The sequence below is a fragment of the Culex pipiens genome, chromosome 2 (assembly GCF_016801865.2).
Source record: "Culex pipiens pallens isolate TS chromosome 2, TS_CPP_V2, whole genome shotgun sequence".
In the NCBI taxonomy this organism is placed as follows: Eukaryota; Metazoa; Arthropoda; class Insecta; order Diptera; family Culicidae; genus Culex; species Culex pipiens.
In genome coordinates, this window is record NC_068938.1 from 88,433,211 (window position 1) to 88,448,606 (window position 15,396).

The 15,396-nt window shown below is 38.0% G+C and overlaps 1 protein-coding gene across 5 annotated transcripts in view; it reads left to right on the forward strand.

Annotated features, from left to right (window-relative positions):
• LOC120424891 (sodium/potassium/calcium exchanger Nckx30C) overlaps nucleotides 1–15,396 on the forward strand; it is a 214,792-nt gene that overhangs the window by 31,565 nt on the left and 167,831 nt on the right. For 3 of the 5 annotated variants that reach the window (XM_052707207.1, XM_052707208.1, XM_052707210.1), the window contains exon 2: nucleotides 902–1,518. In XM_052707207.1, coding sequence (XP_052563167.1) covers nucleotides 902–1,518 — 617 coding nt within the window. The remainder of the gene's footprint in view (nucleotides 1–901; nucleotides 1,519–15,396) is intronic. The other 2 variants (XM_052707209.1, XM_052707211.1) reach the window with 1 other exon arrangement.

Genomic DNA, 15,396 nt, shown 5'->3' on the forward strand with positions numbered 1-15,396 from the left:
ATCAAAAAGTACTTCGGTGTTTATTATTGATAAAGTGCACTGTTTTCAAGTTTTTTAAAGGTAACTTTTTTGAAAATAGTCGCAGCTATTCCTTTTTTTTTTTAAATAAGTGTCTATGTTTGCCTACTTTGAAACAAATATTTTTGAAGAGCTGAGAAAATCTCTATATTCTATTTTTTGTACATTGTTGATACGACACTTAGTTGCTGTGATATTACCATGCACTGATTTAAAAACAGGAAAATTAATGTTTTCTAAGTCTCACCCAAACAACTCATCATTTTTTTAATGTCGATATCTCAGCAACTAATGGTCCGATTTTCAATGTTAAAACATGAAAAATTCGTGAAATTTTACGATCGTTTCGAAAACAATATTCAGGAAAAAAATTTCAAGGCTAACATTTCAAAAGGACGTAAATTTGAATGTTTGCCTTTTTTAAAATGATTAAAAAAAAACAGAAAATATTGTTTCCGGAAAGATCTTAAAATTTCACGAATGTTTCAAAAAGTTAGAAGAATTAACAACAACAATCCTATTTTTTAAAAAGCTTTTAAGGCAGTGAATTCAGCCCTAAAAGTTTCATTTCTGGAACTTCAAAGGCGGAGGTCATCCAATGTTTCCTCAACATATTTTTATAATTGATGTTTGGGCTCAGACATGAAAAGTACCAAAGTGAAACTGTATTGAGTCTCACATGCTTATTGCAAGAATAATTATCGATTTTTATCATTGAATGGCTCCATTGAACTTTTCTATGGGGGTAACTAAACGCCCACACAAAGTACCATGTGGCTCCACGAAACACAAAATTACTAAATCATTTGAAGGAGTCGCAAGGTGCTAACAAATAGGATGCCACCAATACTAATGTGATGTTTTCTCTTTCTTCTTTTCGCAGGCACCAACACATCCATCGTAGTAGCGCAAAAGGATCCCCTGTTTCCCGCAGACTTGTTTACGCTTGAGCAACGTCGTAATGGTGCTGTCATATTACACATTCTAGGCGTAATATACATGTTTGTCGCACTGGCAATCGTATGCGACGAGTTCTTTGTGCCTTCTTTGGACGTGATCATTGAGAAACTGGGCATCACGGATGACGTGGCCGGTGCGACCTTCATGGCCGCCGGTGGCAGCGCCCCGGAACTGTTCACCAGCGTGATCGGTGTGTTCGTTTCGTTCGATGACGTCGGTATCGGTACGATCGTCGGTTCGGCCGTGTTTAACATCCTGTTCGTTATCGGTATGTGTGCGTTGTTCTCCAAAACCCTGTTAACACTTACCTGGTGGCCGTTGTTCCGCGATTGCACGTTCTACAGTGTTAGTTTGCTTACGTTGATCTATTTTTTTCGTGACAACCTGATCTGGTGGTGGGAGGCGCTAACGCTGTTTATAATCTATATCGCGTACGCTGTGTTTATGAAGTTTAATCAACAAGTGGAGAGATGTGTGAAGAAGATTATCTATAAAAATAAGGTGACCAGAGTTCGAAGCACTGATCAACTTATGCCTGCAGTAAGTAGTTGAGGATGCATGTAATTAGAGGACACCCTGATTTTCCGTATAGTCTTCGGTTTCATTCGATCTTCATTTTGTTTTCCCACCATCACCATTGAATTTCATCAACTGTCATTGAAGTTGTATCTTAAATAAATCATTAACTTTGTCACCCGTCATACCATGACTCATTAACTCAATATTACACAATTACACACACAAATGTACAGTGAAACAACAACAAACACACCCACACCGATTTTTAACCCACAAAACGAGATGACGAGGTGCAAACTGGCAAGTCAACGCCGGACATCGGTCCGTCCTTGATGTGAGAGATTCAATCAACGTCCGTCCGGTACGATCCGGGACTAGGACGCGTCGCATAGCTGCACCTTAACAAGAAGGTCGGGAACAACGGGAGGGGAGGGTAAATGAGCCAAAATTCACTCCCACAGTGCAGCGCCAACAAACTGCTTGCTTGGTTCCCGTCCCGTAATGGCCAGCCACTAGGAGCAGTGATTCAATTTTCATAATTAAATATCCCGTGCAGCCGGCGGCAGCAGCAGCTTGCAGCCTCAAGTGATTGCACCTGACCCCCAGGCGGGAAGGGTAGTGCGGGTTACGGTTACTGCGTGTCGGAAGCGTACACGTGGCGCTAACGAGTTGACGGGTCGACTGAAATGGAAATGTCTTGTTAAATCGCATAATGTGCATCCTGATTGAGCAACGTTGGGAATTCTACGGGACTGTTTAGTTTATTTTAGTAAGGTGTTCGCGGTGAGATGTACCTAGCTTGAATAATACAAAAGATTTCAAAATAAAATTAATTAACCTGCGATGTTTAGACAACACTGTAGCCTATCTTATCACGTTTTGTATTTAGAAAGTCATTTCAAATCATTATCATTACCTCATTACCTGTTGGAGTTTCATAAAACTTTATAAAATGTTCGATTTTTAATACAAAATATAAGAATGTGCTGAATTATTTAACTTAGAAAATTCGTTGTTATACATCACGAACTCATTTTTTTTAAGCAACCAACAATAAAAATGTTTTTCGAATATCCCGCAAATTCTCAAGACTCTACAAGGAAATAGTGTTTGTATTAAAATTGGGGAATCTATGTACGGTTTCAAAGGATCGACAGTAGCCCAACCTTTTTGAGAATGGGAAAAGTGCTCGTATAGTGCTTTGAGTTGTTATGATTAAAATGGTTAAACTGCTAAACAATTGAGAAATAAACATTATTTCCGGTTCCTCTAAGGAGTACACCATCGAAGAGTATCGGATCCGGCATATACAAAGCGGATTCAGGGGATAAATTTTCAACAACGGAAATTTCTGTTAACAATTCCGCGATTTAGATCTTTCTTAACTCTTAGTTAGTTGATATTTGTCATATTGACAGATGATTCAAATAAATTCAAAAAATGATTGTCAAACAAATTAAATTTCAGGAAAACAATTGCCATTTTGTTTTGCTGAAAATTCAGTAACGTTTTTCTTTCAGCTTGTCAAAGAATCTCTTGAACATTGAGAAATTTATTCACGCTTGAAATCGAAAAACTCCTTAAAGTTTTATTTTTACCAACTAATTTTTCGATACCGGTTATGCGACTTGCCGTAATTATTGATTTTCGATTAAATTAAAACAATGTTGCTGATGGTGATCGAAGTAAGCTACGCTCGAAGACGGACGTCAAAGATTTTCGCTGTCGTTTTTTTTTCTTTGAATATTTGTTCCAAAATTGTGATTCCGGCAGATTCCGGTGATTCCGGTACTGGTGTTGGTTGCTGTGGAAGTGCCCCGGTAGTGGTTCTAGCGGAGTATTTAATAAGAATATTTGAATGTTCGAATTCAAAAGTGAAAGTGTAGAGAGGAACGGCTCACGGCGTTTCAGTGTCCATGCCAAGAACCTGAGCAACTGTTTTACAATTGGCAGAGGAACCACGGAACCTTTCAACGGGAAAACCTTCAAAGTCATCACTCAAGATCTGAAGAACTTGTGACAGCTTCAAAATTTGGTGTTCCTTTCTGGTTTTCATCACGGTCAGCATTCCCCAGCAGCAACAGTAACAGTATATGGACGTCGCGGTTCAATTCCAAGAAGCTGGAACTTGTCATCATTGGAAACCTGAAGTTTGAAGGCTGGATTGGATCAAGATTTGATGTTTTCTTATTTGGTGAGCCCGTTCTTTTTTTTAACACAAAAAACTCTCACTAATTCTATCATACGCACAGAACAATCAAGACAACTACGCCAACCTTATTATATACGCGGTAGGGTGTTCCCTCGGTCGTTCGCTGTGAGTTGTGGATTGCCTGCTTCTCTAATGAAGGTTCGACTGGGGGGGCATGCTTATTAATTTCTCGTCGCTCCATACCCTCAGTGACGTGATGGGAGCAAGGGCGTCTATACGAAGTGTCCCTACACCCGCTACAAATTTCCGGCGCTTGGGAAGGGAAGCGGGAAACCATTTTGATCTATGCGCCGGTATTTGTAGCATAAAAATTCGTGCAAAAAAACTTATGCACGTGGGTGTACAGATTACGGAGTAAAAGATGATCGAATTGTTCACCTAGCGCTCACATGTGTTCCAGGACCAAGTTGCCTGCGGGTATGGGGATCATACATACATACATACATACAATTAAAACAATGTTGCTGATTTGGACAATCCTGCCAAATTCTAAACCATTGAAACAAAAAAAAACAACTGGTTAAATAAATATAATGAATAAATAAATGTTTGAGATAAAATTCAATTTTGTGCACAAAGAAAAAAAGTTCAATTTTTAAATGTTGAAGATATGGTTGATTGAATATTACCTATTTTTTAGTAATTTTTCCAAAAAATATGTAAAATCTGAAATTTGACAGAAACTAACGAAATATTTAAAAGATCAGACTATTTACCTTTTTTGACAGTAGTGGCGGTGTCTACGGCAAAACCACATTGGCCTTTTTTTAAATACGCATATTAAATACCTGTTTAATCCTAAATAAACTACACCCAAAATTCCGAGTCGAGAGAATCGTTCCCTCAAAATTTATTGCGGGCTCAGAGCCAAAATCGAGAGAATAATTCTATCAACTCACACCACCATAACAAATGAGTTCATTCGTTAATTGATACAATAAATCTCCAACAAGTGTCATACATCGACATCTGACCACTCCTTAGCCACCAAGCTGTGGTGGCCGAGGCAGTAAAGTCCTTGGGTTAGTATGTCAAAGGTCTACGGTTCGATTCCCGTAGTCGACACTTTTGGTTTTTTGTTTTGACGGATGAACTTTTTTTGCAAATGAACCTCGAGAGGATAATTCTTTCGCCCATCTCGAGCTGTGTTCTCTGTGTCCGTAAATGGTACCACTATTCTTTCGTCTCGAGGCCATTATTCTCTCGGACAACCGCTGCCCAGTTTTGGGTGTATATATTATTTAAATATCTTGAATTGAACCTATCTAATGTGGTGTATTGGCTAAATATTATTTTGCTAAAAAAATTAGAAGTGTCAAAATTCCCCATTTTAAAATTACCATTTTTTCTGTTCAGTTTTGAATGCCTCACAACTCGATTACAATCCTGAGATATTTAAAAAAACCCGTTCAAATTTTGCACTTTATAAAAAATTAACCCTCTACCGAGGAATTTTTTTTCGATTTTTTTTATTTTTCTCGTGTATAGGAGGTCATTTTGAGCAATTCTATTCTACGAAAAACTTAACTTCTCTAGTTTTATATTTTTCTTGTTTTATTTTTAGTATTTTAATTTGCATATCTTGTTTAGTTTATGTTTATTTTTGGTAGTATTTGACATTTTGCCTATCTATTTTTTCACGTTTTTACAGTCACTTTTGAAATTTTCTGCTAAAGATTGGCACCATCATCGTTTAAATTGTAGAAAAATGCGTAGAGACATAATCTGGTTGGGGAAGGTGGGGCAAGACGACCATATGGGGCAAGAGGAACAATCGCTCGTGAGGCCGTAATTTTTACAATTTTGATTATATCCAGTATAAGGAATTGTTGCTAGCAATGCAGTTAGCTGATTCTACTACCACATAACCGCCAAAACGACGTAAAAGCCTCGAGGAATAGGATTCAATCAAGTTTTTTTCAAAACCTTTCTTTTCTTATAATATTTGGAAAGTACAAAATAAGGCTTAGGGTTCGTTTTAAGGCTCATTTTATCAGAATACTATTTTTCCTAGATCAGTAATGTCCCTACCAATGACTTGCACGCATTTTAAAGTATGATTTATGCTCTGGTTATTTTTGTTGAGAGCTTTTAAAACATCTTGTTTAGGTGGGGGAAGGGTACCATATGGATTTTTAGTATGGAAAAAATACGAATTGCTGCAGCAACATATTTTTTTGTGAAAAAAATATATAAAAGTTCTTAAAAACTGATAAACAATTGTTTAAAAAATTGTCCATACACGATATAATAATATCATGAAAATTTAATATTTATCATCTAAGTAATTTTTTTTCGCAAAAACGGTCAAATTTATAGTAAAATATTATTTTTTAATCTAAAAATTAAAGAAACGTTTTAAATACATCATAATCTGATGAATCCAAGTGATAATCAAAGTGATCAAGACCTGGAATAAGATGATTCTAAAAAATCCGACAGATTTTTCAACGTATTTAATGGGTTATAACGAGCATTTCCTTAGCTTGTTACACTTGCCCCACTTTCCCCTATACTACAAATATTACTGCATACTTCTTTTTACTAAAAATATAGGAAATGTTAGTAAAAAACACAGCAAAAGTTGACCCCTAAAAAATTATATTTTTAAAAACATTGGCAAAGTCACATAAAAAAAGAGCAAAGCAATCCACTTTAACGACCCCCGGGTCTTTTGTGGTCTCTGTTGCAAGTTTTTGCTCATTTCTAGGCGTCCGAAGGTTTTGTGTGGTGAGTCACCCAAAACCTCTTTTACGCAAATGGACCGACGTTTTACTTCCCCATCCGATAGATGGCGGCAAAGTCACATAAAAAAAGTTAAATTTCCTCCCAAAAATTTTCTAAAATTTTTAGAGTTCTTCTTTCCAATGCTGTCAATTGGTCAAAAAATTGATTCTATCTTGACACACAAAGAGTAACAAGTTTTCACAGAGAATTTCATACTGAGGCCGTATTGTCACTCTTGATACACTGCCGTTCTACGCATAATTGTCCCATGTCAGTTTTGGACGATTTTGACTTTATGACATTTTTAAGTTTAGTTTGATGTGTACTTTAAGAAAAACACATAAAATCTGGTACTTTGTTCGCTAACTTATTGAAAACAACACCAAGTCTGTTTGTCCCATCGTTAAACTTCTACGCATAATTGTCCCACCAAGTATTTTCTTAGACGGAATCATCAGTTTTACTAAGCATTATGTCTTGTTTACCAGTTGTATAGCAAGATAATCACAAATAAGGGTGAAAAACTGCTAACTGGGGCCATTAGGGACACATAGGACGAATAGGAACCCACGGGACAATTATTCGTAGAAACACAGAAATCGATCGAAAAATTTCAATCGCGTTTTTCTCAGTTTCACTTTTTTGAACATGGGACAATCATGCGTAGAACGGCAGTACAGGTCTATACTGTTTACATTTTTGACAAGAACTCGAAAATAACAACTGGGAAAAGCGGAAAATGAAAAAAAAGTGATAAAGTTTACAGTAAACTGTTTTTTGTCGGGACCCATGGTGTAGGGGTAAGCGTGGTTGCCTCTCACCCAGACGGCTTGGGTTCGATCCCAGACGGTGGCATTTTTCGAGACGAGATTTGTCTGATCACGCCTTCCGTCGGACGGGGAAGTAAATGTTGGCCCCGGTCTAACCGCTGGTAGGTAGTTGGACTAACAGTCCAAAGGTTGTCAGTTCGAATCCCGGTGTGAATGGAAGCTTAGCTTTCGGACACCTAGTTTCGAGTAGAAATCTCGCAATCAAAAACGCCAAGGCAATGCTGTAGAACGAATAATTTGTTTTTTTTTTTTTTGATACAATGATTTTTTGTAATTTTCAAAGAGAAATCTATTTGTGATATTTATTAAAAACATTAATTAGTATAAACAAAACCTAACTATGACCGAATACCTACAGCTACAACTTGTGCAATCTGAGATGACAAGTGTGCAATGCAAACGGCAAATCATTCCAAGTAACGAGTTACACACAGCATCGTTGCAATCATTCCGATTCCAGTCTCCGCCCCGCGCTGAGTACACAAATGGAAATTAATTTAATTATTCAACCAGAGTAAACTTGAATCCAATCATGGCATGTAGAAACACACAGACACACACACTCGTAGTAGCACCCACGGGGCAAAGACGGGCGCTACCATTTATGACACCCGTGTCAGAAACATGCACACACACATACACAAACACGATCGCAAGGACGATTACAGAACACACCAAGAATATGATGGTAAAGATAATGATCCCACAGGGTGGGTGGATGTGTGTGTGTGCGCGCAGAGTGCAAGTGTTGCAGAAATGCACAAACAAGTGCCAGCAAACTTTGGCGTATGATATGCATGAGAACGCTGCACTAGTGGTAACTGCATTAGTACCGCATATGCACAATCGTTTCCGCGTTTGTTCAGTTATTTTTCCATCATTTTTACCACTTTATCCAGACACATCCTAGCGAGTGTACGCGCACACACACAGACAAACCCTCAGACAGTAGAAATTGTTGTCATAACAATTGTGGTGGCTTCAGCGAGCGGCAAGGATTGTACACTCAGTTACACAAAAGTAGTTTATGCAACTTGTTGCGAAATTTACCGAGTTGCATGAACACGCAGAGTGTTGGTAAAATCTAGATTTGTGACAAGTTGAATTGGATGTTTTTAGTGAAACTCATTTAAACTTTTTGATCCATGATAAAGCAGCAACCGAATAAATAGTACATTTTAAATTTCTCGGTATGCTTTTGTTAAATTAATACTAACACTAAAATGATGATGGTTTGAATTTTCATGTAACTAGGTGTACAATCGGCTGTAAACTAGACAATCTGCAAGTTGCAATCATTTTTGCAATTGCACCACCAACACTACCAGCATTCGCTGCTGACAGCAACTTGTCCTCCCCATTCCGCCTCCCCCCTTTTCTGTTGGTTCGCACTTTATTGCAATTTTAAAATAAAAATAACAATTTCCCCAACGGAAACGAAAAAGTGGGGGGGCCTCACCAACACCAACGTGCGCGTGGTACGAGTTTATTGTGGGGGGCTATTATTTTTGCTGTTCCAGAGTGTTTGTGTGTTTTTACAAACAGCTAGATCTGATAACGCAGAAAACTCTCACTTGCACCGAAAAGGGCAGCAGGTGGGGAAATTGTGGTTTTATGGGACTCGTTACAATTAAACTTTAGTTGTGTTGTGTTGTGTTGGTATAAGGATAAGGTCACTCCATTGTTTGCTGAGTGAGAAATGAATCAGCTTGATTACTTGGAGCATGACGAAGGATTTTACTGTCGGGTTTAACTGAGCTGTTGGTTGATATTTTTCTGGAATTCAATGTTGGATTACCCGGCCAGATGGTAATAACAAAAATCATGACATTTCAATAACAAATTCTGTTTAAATAACAGAAAATGTTATGAAATCTTCTTGAAAAATCCATTTTTGCATAAGAGTATTTCCAGCTCAAATCAGGAATTTTTCTGATACTTTTGTACCCGACCCTCTCCGATTTCAATGAAACTTTGTAAACATGTTATCCTAGGCCTATATAAGCCATTTTTGTGCATATGGAGCAAATAGTACTCGAGAATAACATTTGAGAAGGGCGTAAGGTATTTAAATATTTTTGTATTCTGTAATTTAAAAATTACTGTATCTCGAAGCCGTTGCGTCGTATCAAAAAGTGGTCGAAGACAAACTTGTAGGAAATTGGACGGGCTTTCTGAAAAAATACACTGAAACAAAAATACACGCCACATCTATGAGATTTTTTGATTTTTAAGTCTAAAACCTAAATTTGAAGGGGATGTCACGGTTTTTTTTCGTTCAAAATTTTTGAGGAAATAGCCTAAAATGGTTTTGACAATTTCTATATGACAGACTTGGTTTTTTAGCCTCGTAAATATTTTTAACGGAAAGCTCGTCCAATTTCCCATAAGTTTGCCTTTGACAGCATTTCAATTGGATGTAAGGGCTTACAGATATAAGCTTAATTACATTGCTTATAACTGAAAATAGAATATTTTTTTCAGTGTGGTAGAAACCAGGATAGTAAATTTGATTACGTAAATATAAAAACGATATAAATCAAAAAGCTGTCAAAGGCAAACTTATGGGAAATTGGACGAACTTTCCGGTAAAAATATTTACGAGACTGAAAAACCAAGTCTGTCATATATAAAATGCCAGAAACCACCAAAAATCCCGTTTTTTCAACATTTTTATTTTTAAAACCACTGTATCTTCCCAAGGATTGGACATAGGACAATGGTCAATATGGGGACTTTTATGTAAAATTATCTGGGGAATCGATTCCCACTACCGGTTTTTAAAAATTTTGACGTTTAGACCAATTTTCAAAAAAACAGTTTTAGTAAATGATTTTTGTATTTTTTTAGGAGAGACATACCATCCTGCATTTTTCGTCAGTCTTTTGGTAACATCTTAAGGTATTTCCTCAAAAATTTTGAGCGAAAAAAAATTGTGACATCACCTTCAAATTTAACTTTTAAACTTAAAAATTGAGCCCGTCCAATTTCCTACAAGTTTGTCTTTGACCACTTTTTGATACGATGCAACGGCTTCGAGATACAGTAATTTTTTAATTGCAAAATACTAAAATATTTAAATACCTTACGCCCTTCTCAAATGTTATTCTCGAGTACTATTGGCTCCATATACACAAAAATGACTTATATAGGCCTAGGATAACATGTCTACAAAGTTTCTTTGAAATCGGAGAGGGTCGGGTACAAAAGTACCAGAAAAAATCCTGATTTGAGCTGGAATTGCTCATAAGGGTTTAATAACAGTTTATGTTATCATAACAAAATATGTTATTGGTCTGAAAGCCAAAACAACTTTGGAATAACATTTTTTGTTATGGAACAACTGTTATTGGCATGATCGTTAAAATAACAAAAAAATAATAATAAGGATTGGTTCGAAGTATAACTTAAAATGTTATTAGTCTGTTATTACAATAACAATCCACACATTAAATAGATGTGTCAGCTCCCTCCGTGTACGCACGAGAGCATGCAGCTAGTGCTCAGTGCTCCATCGTTTTTTTCGATTTTTTTCGCCGTAATTGATTGTGGTTACCCGCGAGTTTGCTTCTCCAGCATGCCAAAGGCCGGTCGTGGCCGTGGCAGTTCGAGTGCGGCCTCGAAAAATCCGCGAAGTTCGTCTACCGGCCGTGTGCAAAAAGGTAAACAAACCAACGCCGTGTCGGCCGCCATCGCGCAGGGGAGCGTGAGCGCAGAAGGAATCGACAAAAAGTTACTACACCCCGGATATGTTCCAAGATCACCAGTGCGAACCCGTTCGGGTACCTCCGGTGCCACGACCAGTGGCACATCAACATCCGCCAACATCCCCATCAGGAACGAGTTCCAGATGCTGAGTGACGCCGAAGAAAACAACAACAACAACACCGACGGTAGCAGCACTACCGACGACGACGACGACGATGATGGTCGTGCACGGAAGAAAGTGTCGACGACTAAAAAGAACAATTCTCCGATGGAACGAAGACCACCACCAATTTTTGTTTTGGACACGTTGGCGGACGATGTTGACGAGTTGCTGGAAGGCCTCGGATATTGTCTGAAAATCGGTAAGTCGGCAGTGCAAGTGATCACACTGACCAAAAAGAATTTCGACCTGGTGTTTGAAGAATTGAAGCGTAGCAACTTCAACTTCTACACATTCAACCCCGAGAAGCCCCCTGTTAAGGTCGTCTTACAGGGTTATCAAGACCGTCCGATCTCCGACCTGAAGGGTCACCTTTCGGACGCCGGAATAAAACCGCGGGAGATTAAAGTGCTCTCGCGCAAGACAACGGTAACAGGTACACACACACTGTACCTGTTGTACATCGACCGCGGCACCGTCAAGATCCAAGACCTGCGGCGGACTAAAACGTTGGACGGTTTTTGGGTAAACTGGCGGTTTTACACCAAGAACCCGACGGACGTAGCGCAATGCCACCGTTGCCAGAGATTCGGCCACGGCTCGCGGAACTGCAACCTCCGGCCCCGCTGTGTGAAGTGCGGTGAGTCACACCTCTCGGAGGCGTGCGCACTGCCACGAAAGGCGGACTTGGGGGACAACGCAGAACAAACCAAGCCGCGCGTAAAGTGCGCGAACTGTAACGGCAACCATACCGGCAATTACCGTGGATGCGTCGCGCGCAAGGCCTACCTCGAGGAGCAGGAAAAGAGGAAGAAGAAAGCGTCCCACCCTCCTCAGCGAAGTACGAGCGCAGCCGTTCCTGCAGCTGGACAGCGTACGGTTCCTGCGGAAAACTCAGCGTTCCCTCCTGGTTGGGGGCGTTCGTTCGCCAGCGTGGTCGCTGCCGGTAGCGGCAGTACGGCCCAGCAAGAAGTCACCGGGGAAGATCTCTTCACCCTGCCGGAGTTCTTTGCTCTCGCGGGGGAGATGATGACGCGGTTTCGGAGCTGCCGGAACAAGGCGGAACAATTCCTGGCCCTTGGGGATCTGATGATCAAACACATCTACAAAGGATAAAAAACCTGTGATCTAGATATAAGCTTTCTCTTCCTCTATCCCCTTTCGTTTGCAATTTCTGTAAGTTTTTTTTTTGAATTTTTCTTACTCTTGCTAGTGCCTTAGTTAAAGAAATAATTGTTCCTAAATGGATTATGATGCAACACACAGCTGTAAGGAACTCCAAAACTCTGTTATGCACTTCAAAATAACTCATTGTATCTTGATTGTTCACCAATAAAACCGAATTGAATTGAATTGAATTGAAATAGATGTGTAAATTTGGAAGCTGTAATTTTGGAAGGTTGAATATTACCTCTTTAATGATGTGACTGAAAAAGTGACATTACACCTGAAAAGTAATAAAATTACACATTTCAGAGGTAAAATTAAACTAATTTTCTGTCATTAAAGATGTACCAACAACAAAATAATCATGTGGCTCGCTTGAGCCAGTGCAAGACACCCGAGGAACAGATTGATGTGATCGCACACTTGCTGACACATGGCACGAGCAAATGATCATCTAATTCAGTTACGGTTTTTTTTCTTTTCTTTTATTATTTTTTGTACTATTGATCCTCGGTCCTAACCTGGTCACAGCACCTAAAAGGACCTAATAAATAAGTTATGAACAAAAAAAAAAAAAAACAAAATAATCATAACGTCGAACAACAAATCTTGTTAGCAATAACATAAAATGTTATTTTCCTAGTATTTTCAAATATCAAAAAAAGTTATTTTCAAAACATTTTCGTTTGCTTGGGTACTGGGACTATACTTGAAAACTCTTAAAGATTCAAAAATTACAAAAGAGTGATTCTTTACGATTTTGCAAATCAAATTTTCTTTGTGTGTTTTTTTTTTAATTTTGGATGAATTCTGTCCATACATTCCCAATGTCAAACGAAGTCATTTTGTATCCATAAAAAATGGGCATGTAACTGTATGCAATTCTGTATCTTGAGAATTATTGATTTGGTTTCTCTGGCAATGTTGTAGATTATGATTAGGACTTTTCAGAAAAAATGGGTACACAGTTAAGTTTCCATTTTTTTAATTTTTAAGAAAAAATGGATATGTTTTAGGGGACATCTTCTGAGCCATAGTGCGTGATGGTGCAAAGTCTGGATTAAGAGATATGATTTTTGGAGGAAATAACGAAAACCTGGGCAAAAACTTAAAAAAATACATTTTTGTCAAAATGTTCCGTTTTTAGGCTATAGCTACTTTAAAACTTTTGCAAAAATGGATGATCATTCCAATAAAAATATTTCAAAAAATGCAAAAAAATCTATTTGTCTATTTTGAAATTATTTCTTCACAGCAAAAAATCCGATGGAAAAATCGCAGGCAAAAGCATGCACATCACCTTCGTCAAAATAAACACTTAATATTACACACGGCATGTACATTTTTTGCAAATACAAAAAAAAGTTGCAACCGACGGGATTCAAAACAAGCACCAACAGTAAGGACTGGCGCCATAGCCCACTCAGCCATCAGACCGATGAAAAGTCGTAAGGATAAACGCATATATGAGCTTGACATTTCGGTCAAGTAGGTTTACCATACCGATGGGCTACATATTTTAGGGTGTAAAATCACATAACATTGCATAAAATAATGCAATATTTATTTTACATCCAGGCCTTTTACACGCAGCTGGATTACTACTTTTTTAGCTGTGTTTTAAAGAAAATCGAAAAGGTTTCGCAAAAGTTTAATTTTTAAACATTGAAAATCGGACCAACAAGTTACCAGATATCTTCATTTAAAAATTACAAGTTAATTAGGTGACAAAGATACTTTATTCAGTTAACTGTGATTCTAACATTTACGTAAATATTGAGAATAGTTTAGAAAATCCTGGAATTATTACACTATTTTCATGAAACACTTCTCAAAACCTGACTTTTAACTTTCAACTCAACAAGTTCCTTCTGTCAACTTTGTATGTAAACCACTCATCAATATGTAACCTCGATTATTAACAGTCATGTGAAATTATGAAAATCACTGTGTTTTTGTGATAAAAAAAAACGAAGCTTACTTTATAGCTGTCGGTCACCATTGCTAGTACCAACTACTAGTGTCTTCCTTTAATCTACAAGGACTTTGCCGCCTTGGGCTTCTAAGTGTATGAAAGTATGGCATGGAGCGACTGCCGGGATTTGTACCGGTGACCTCTGGATTGTGGCTCCAGTGCGCGGTCCGATTGATCCACACCAGCGGGTGTTTTTGTGATATATATTTTTTTCCAATTTTCAAAGGAACCGATGAGATTTTAGATTTTCAACTGACTGATTATTGATTTTGATTAGAAATTAATATAAAGATACGTTTCTTACATTTTTTTTCGGTTAAACCTGTTCAAAATTTGTCTATAGAGCAATTCCAGCTCAAAACAGAAACAGTGTGCTTACTAAAGATGTAACATTTGGTAACAAATTTGTAGTCGGATAAACTATTTTGAAGCTGTACTTGAACGTCAAAGTGCTGATATGGCAACATTTGAGGCACGCTGGAATTAGAGGATGTCCCTCTAGTATTCGTCCAATTTAAAAAATTTTAGATTTTTTTTCATATTTTAATAAAACCAAAAATTTTTATGATGTCAAAATTTGCTCTTTTTTCAAAAACAATTTGTTTGAAATATCAAAATATCCTGAGCACAATTGTGGATATAATCTGGAGCAGATACTTATCCTTTGTATCAACTACACAAAATATATGATAGTTGCATGCAGATCGCCTTTCTATACTTTATTTTAATCATCTTTTTTTCTGCACCACATCCATCGAAAAGACTTGAACGATCGTGCTCACACACATAATCGTCAACCACTTTTCTTCTCTAACCGCTTGGAACCGATTCCCGGAGAACGCCGCGTTTTGTGGCAATTCCATGCTCAAGGTAAAACCAGTAATTAAAGCAATTAAAGCCAGCCATTTGTACGGTGCCGAACGAACCAACCAACGTGGCCACAGCTGCTAACGACACAGCAAATGGGTATTCGTCGTCGTTTGGGTGCCATCTTGTCACACGTTTGTTGATTTCGGACAAAAGCAAAGTTGAAGGCAGCATTTTGTTCAGTTTTAGGGGATTTAAGCATTGGATTTATGAACTTTTGTGTCTCAAATCACAACATTTTGAGCAAAATTGA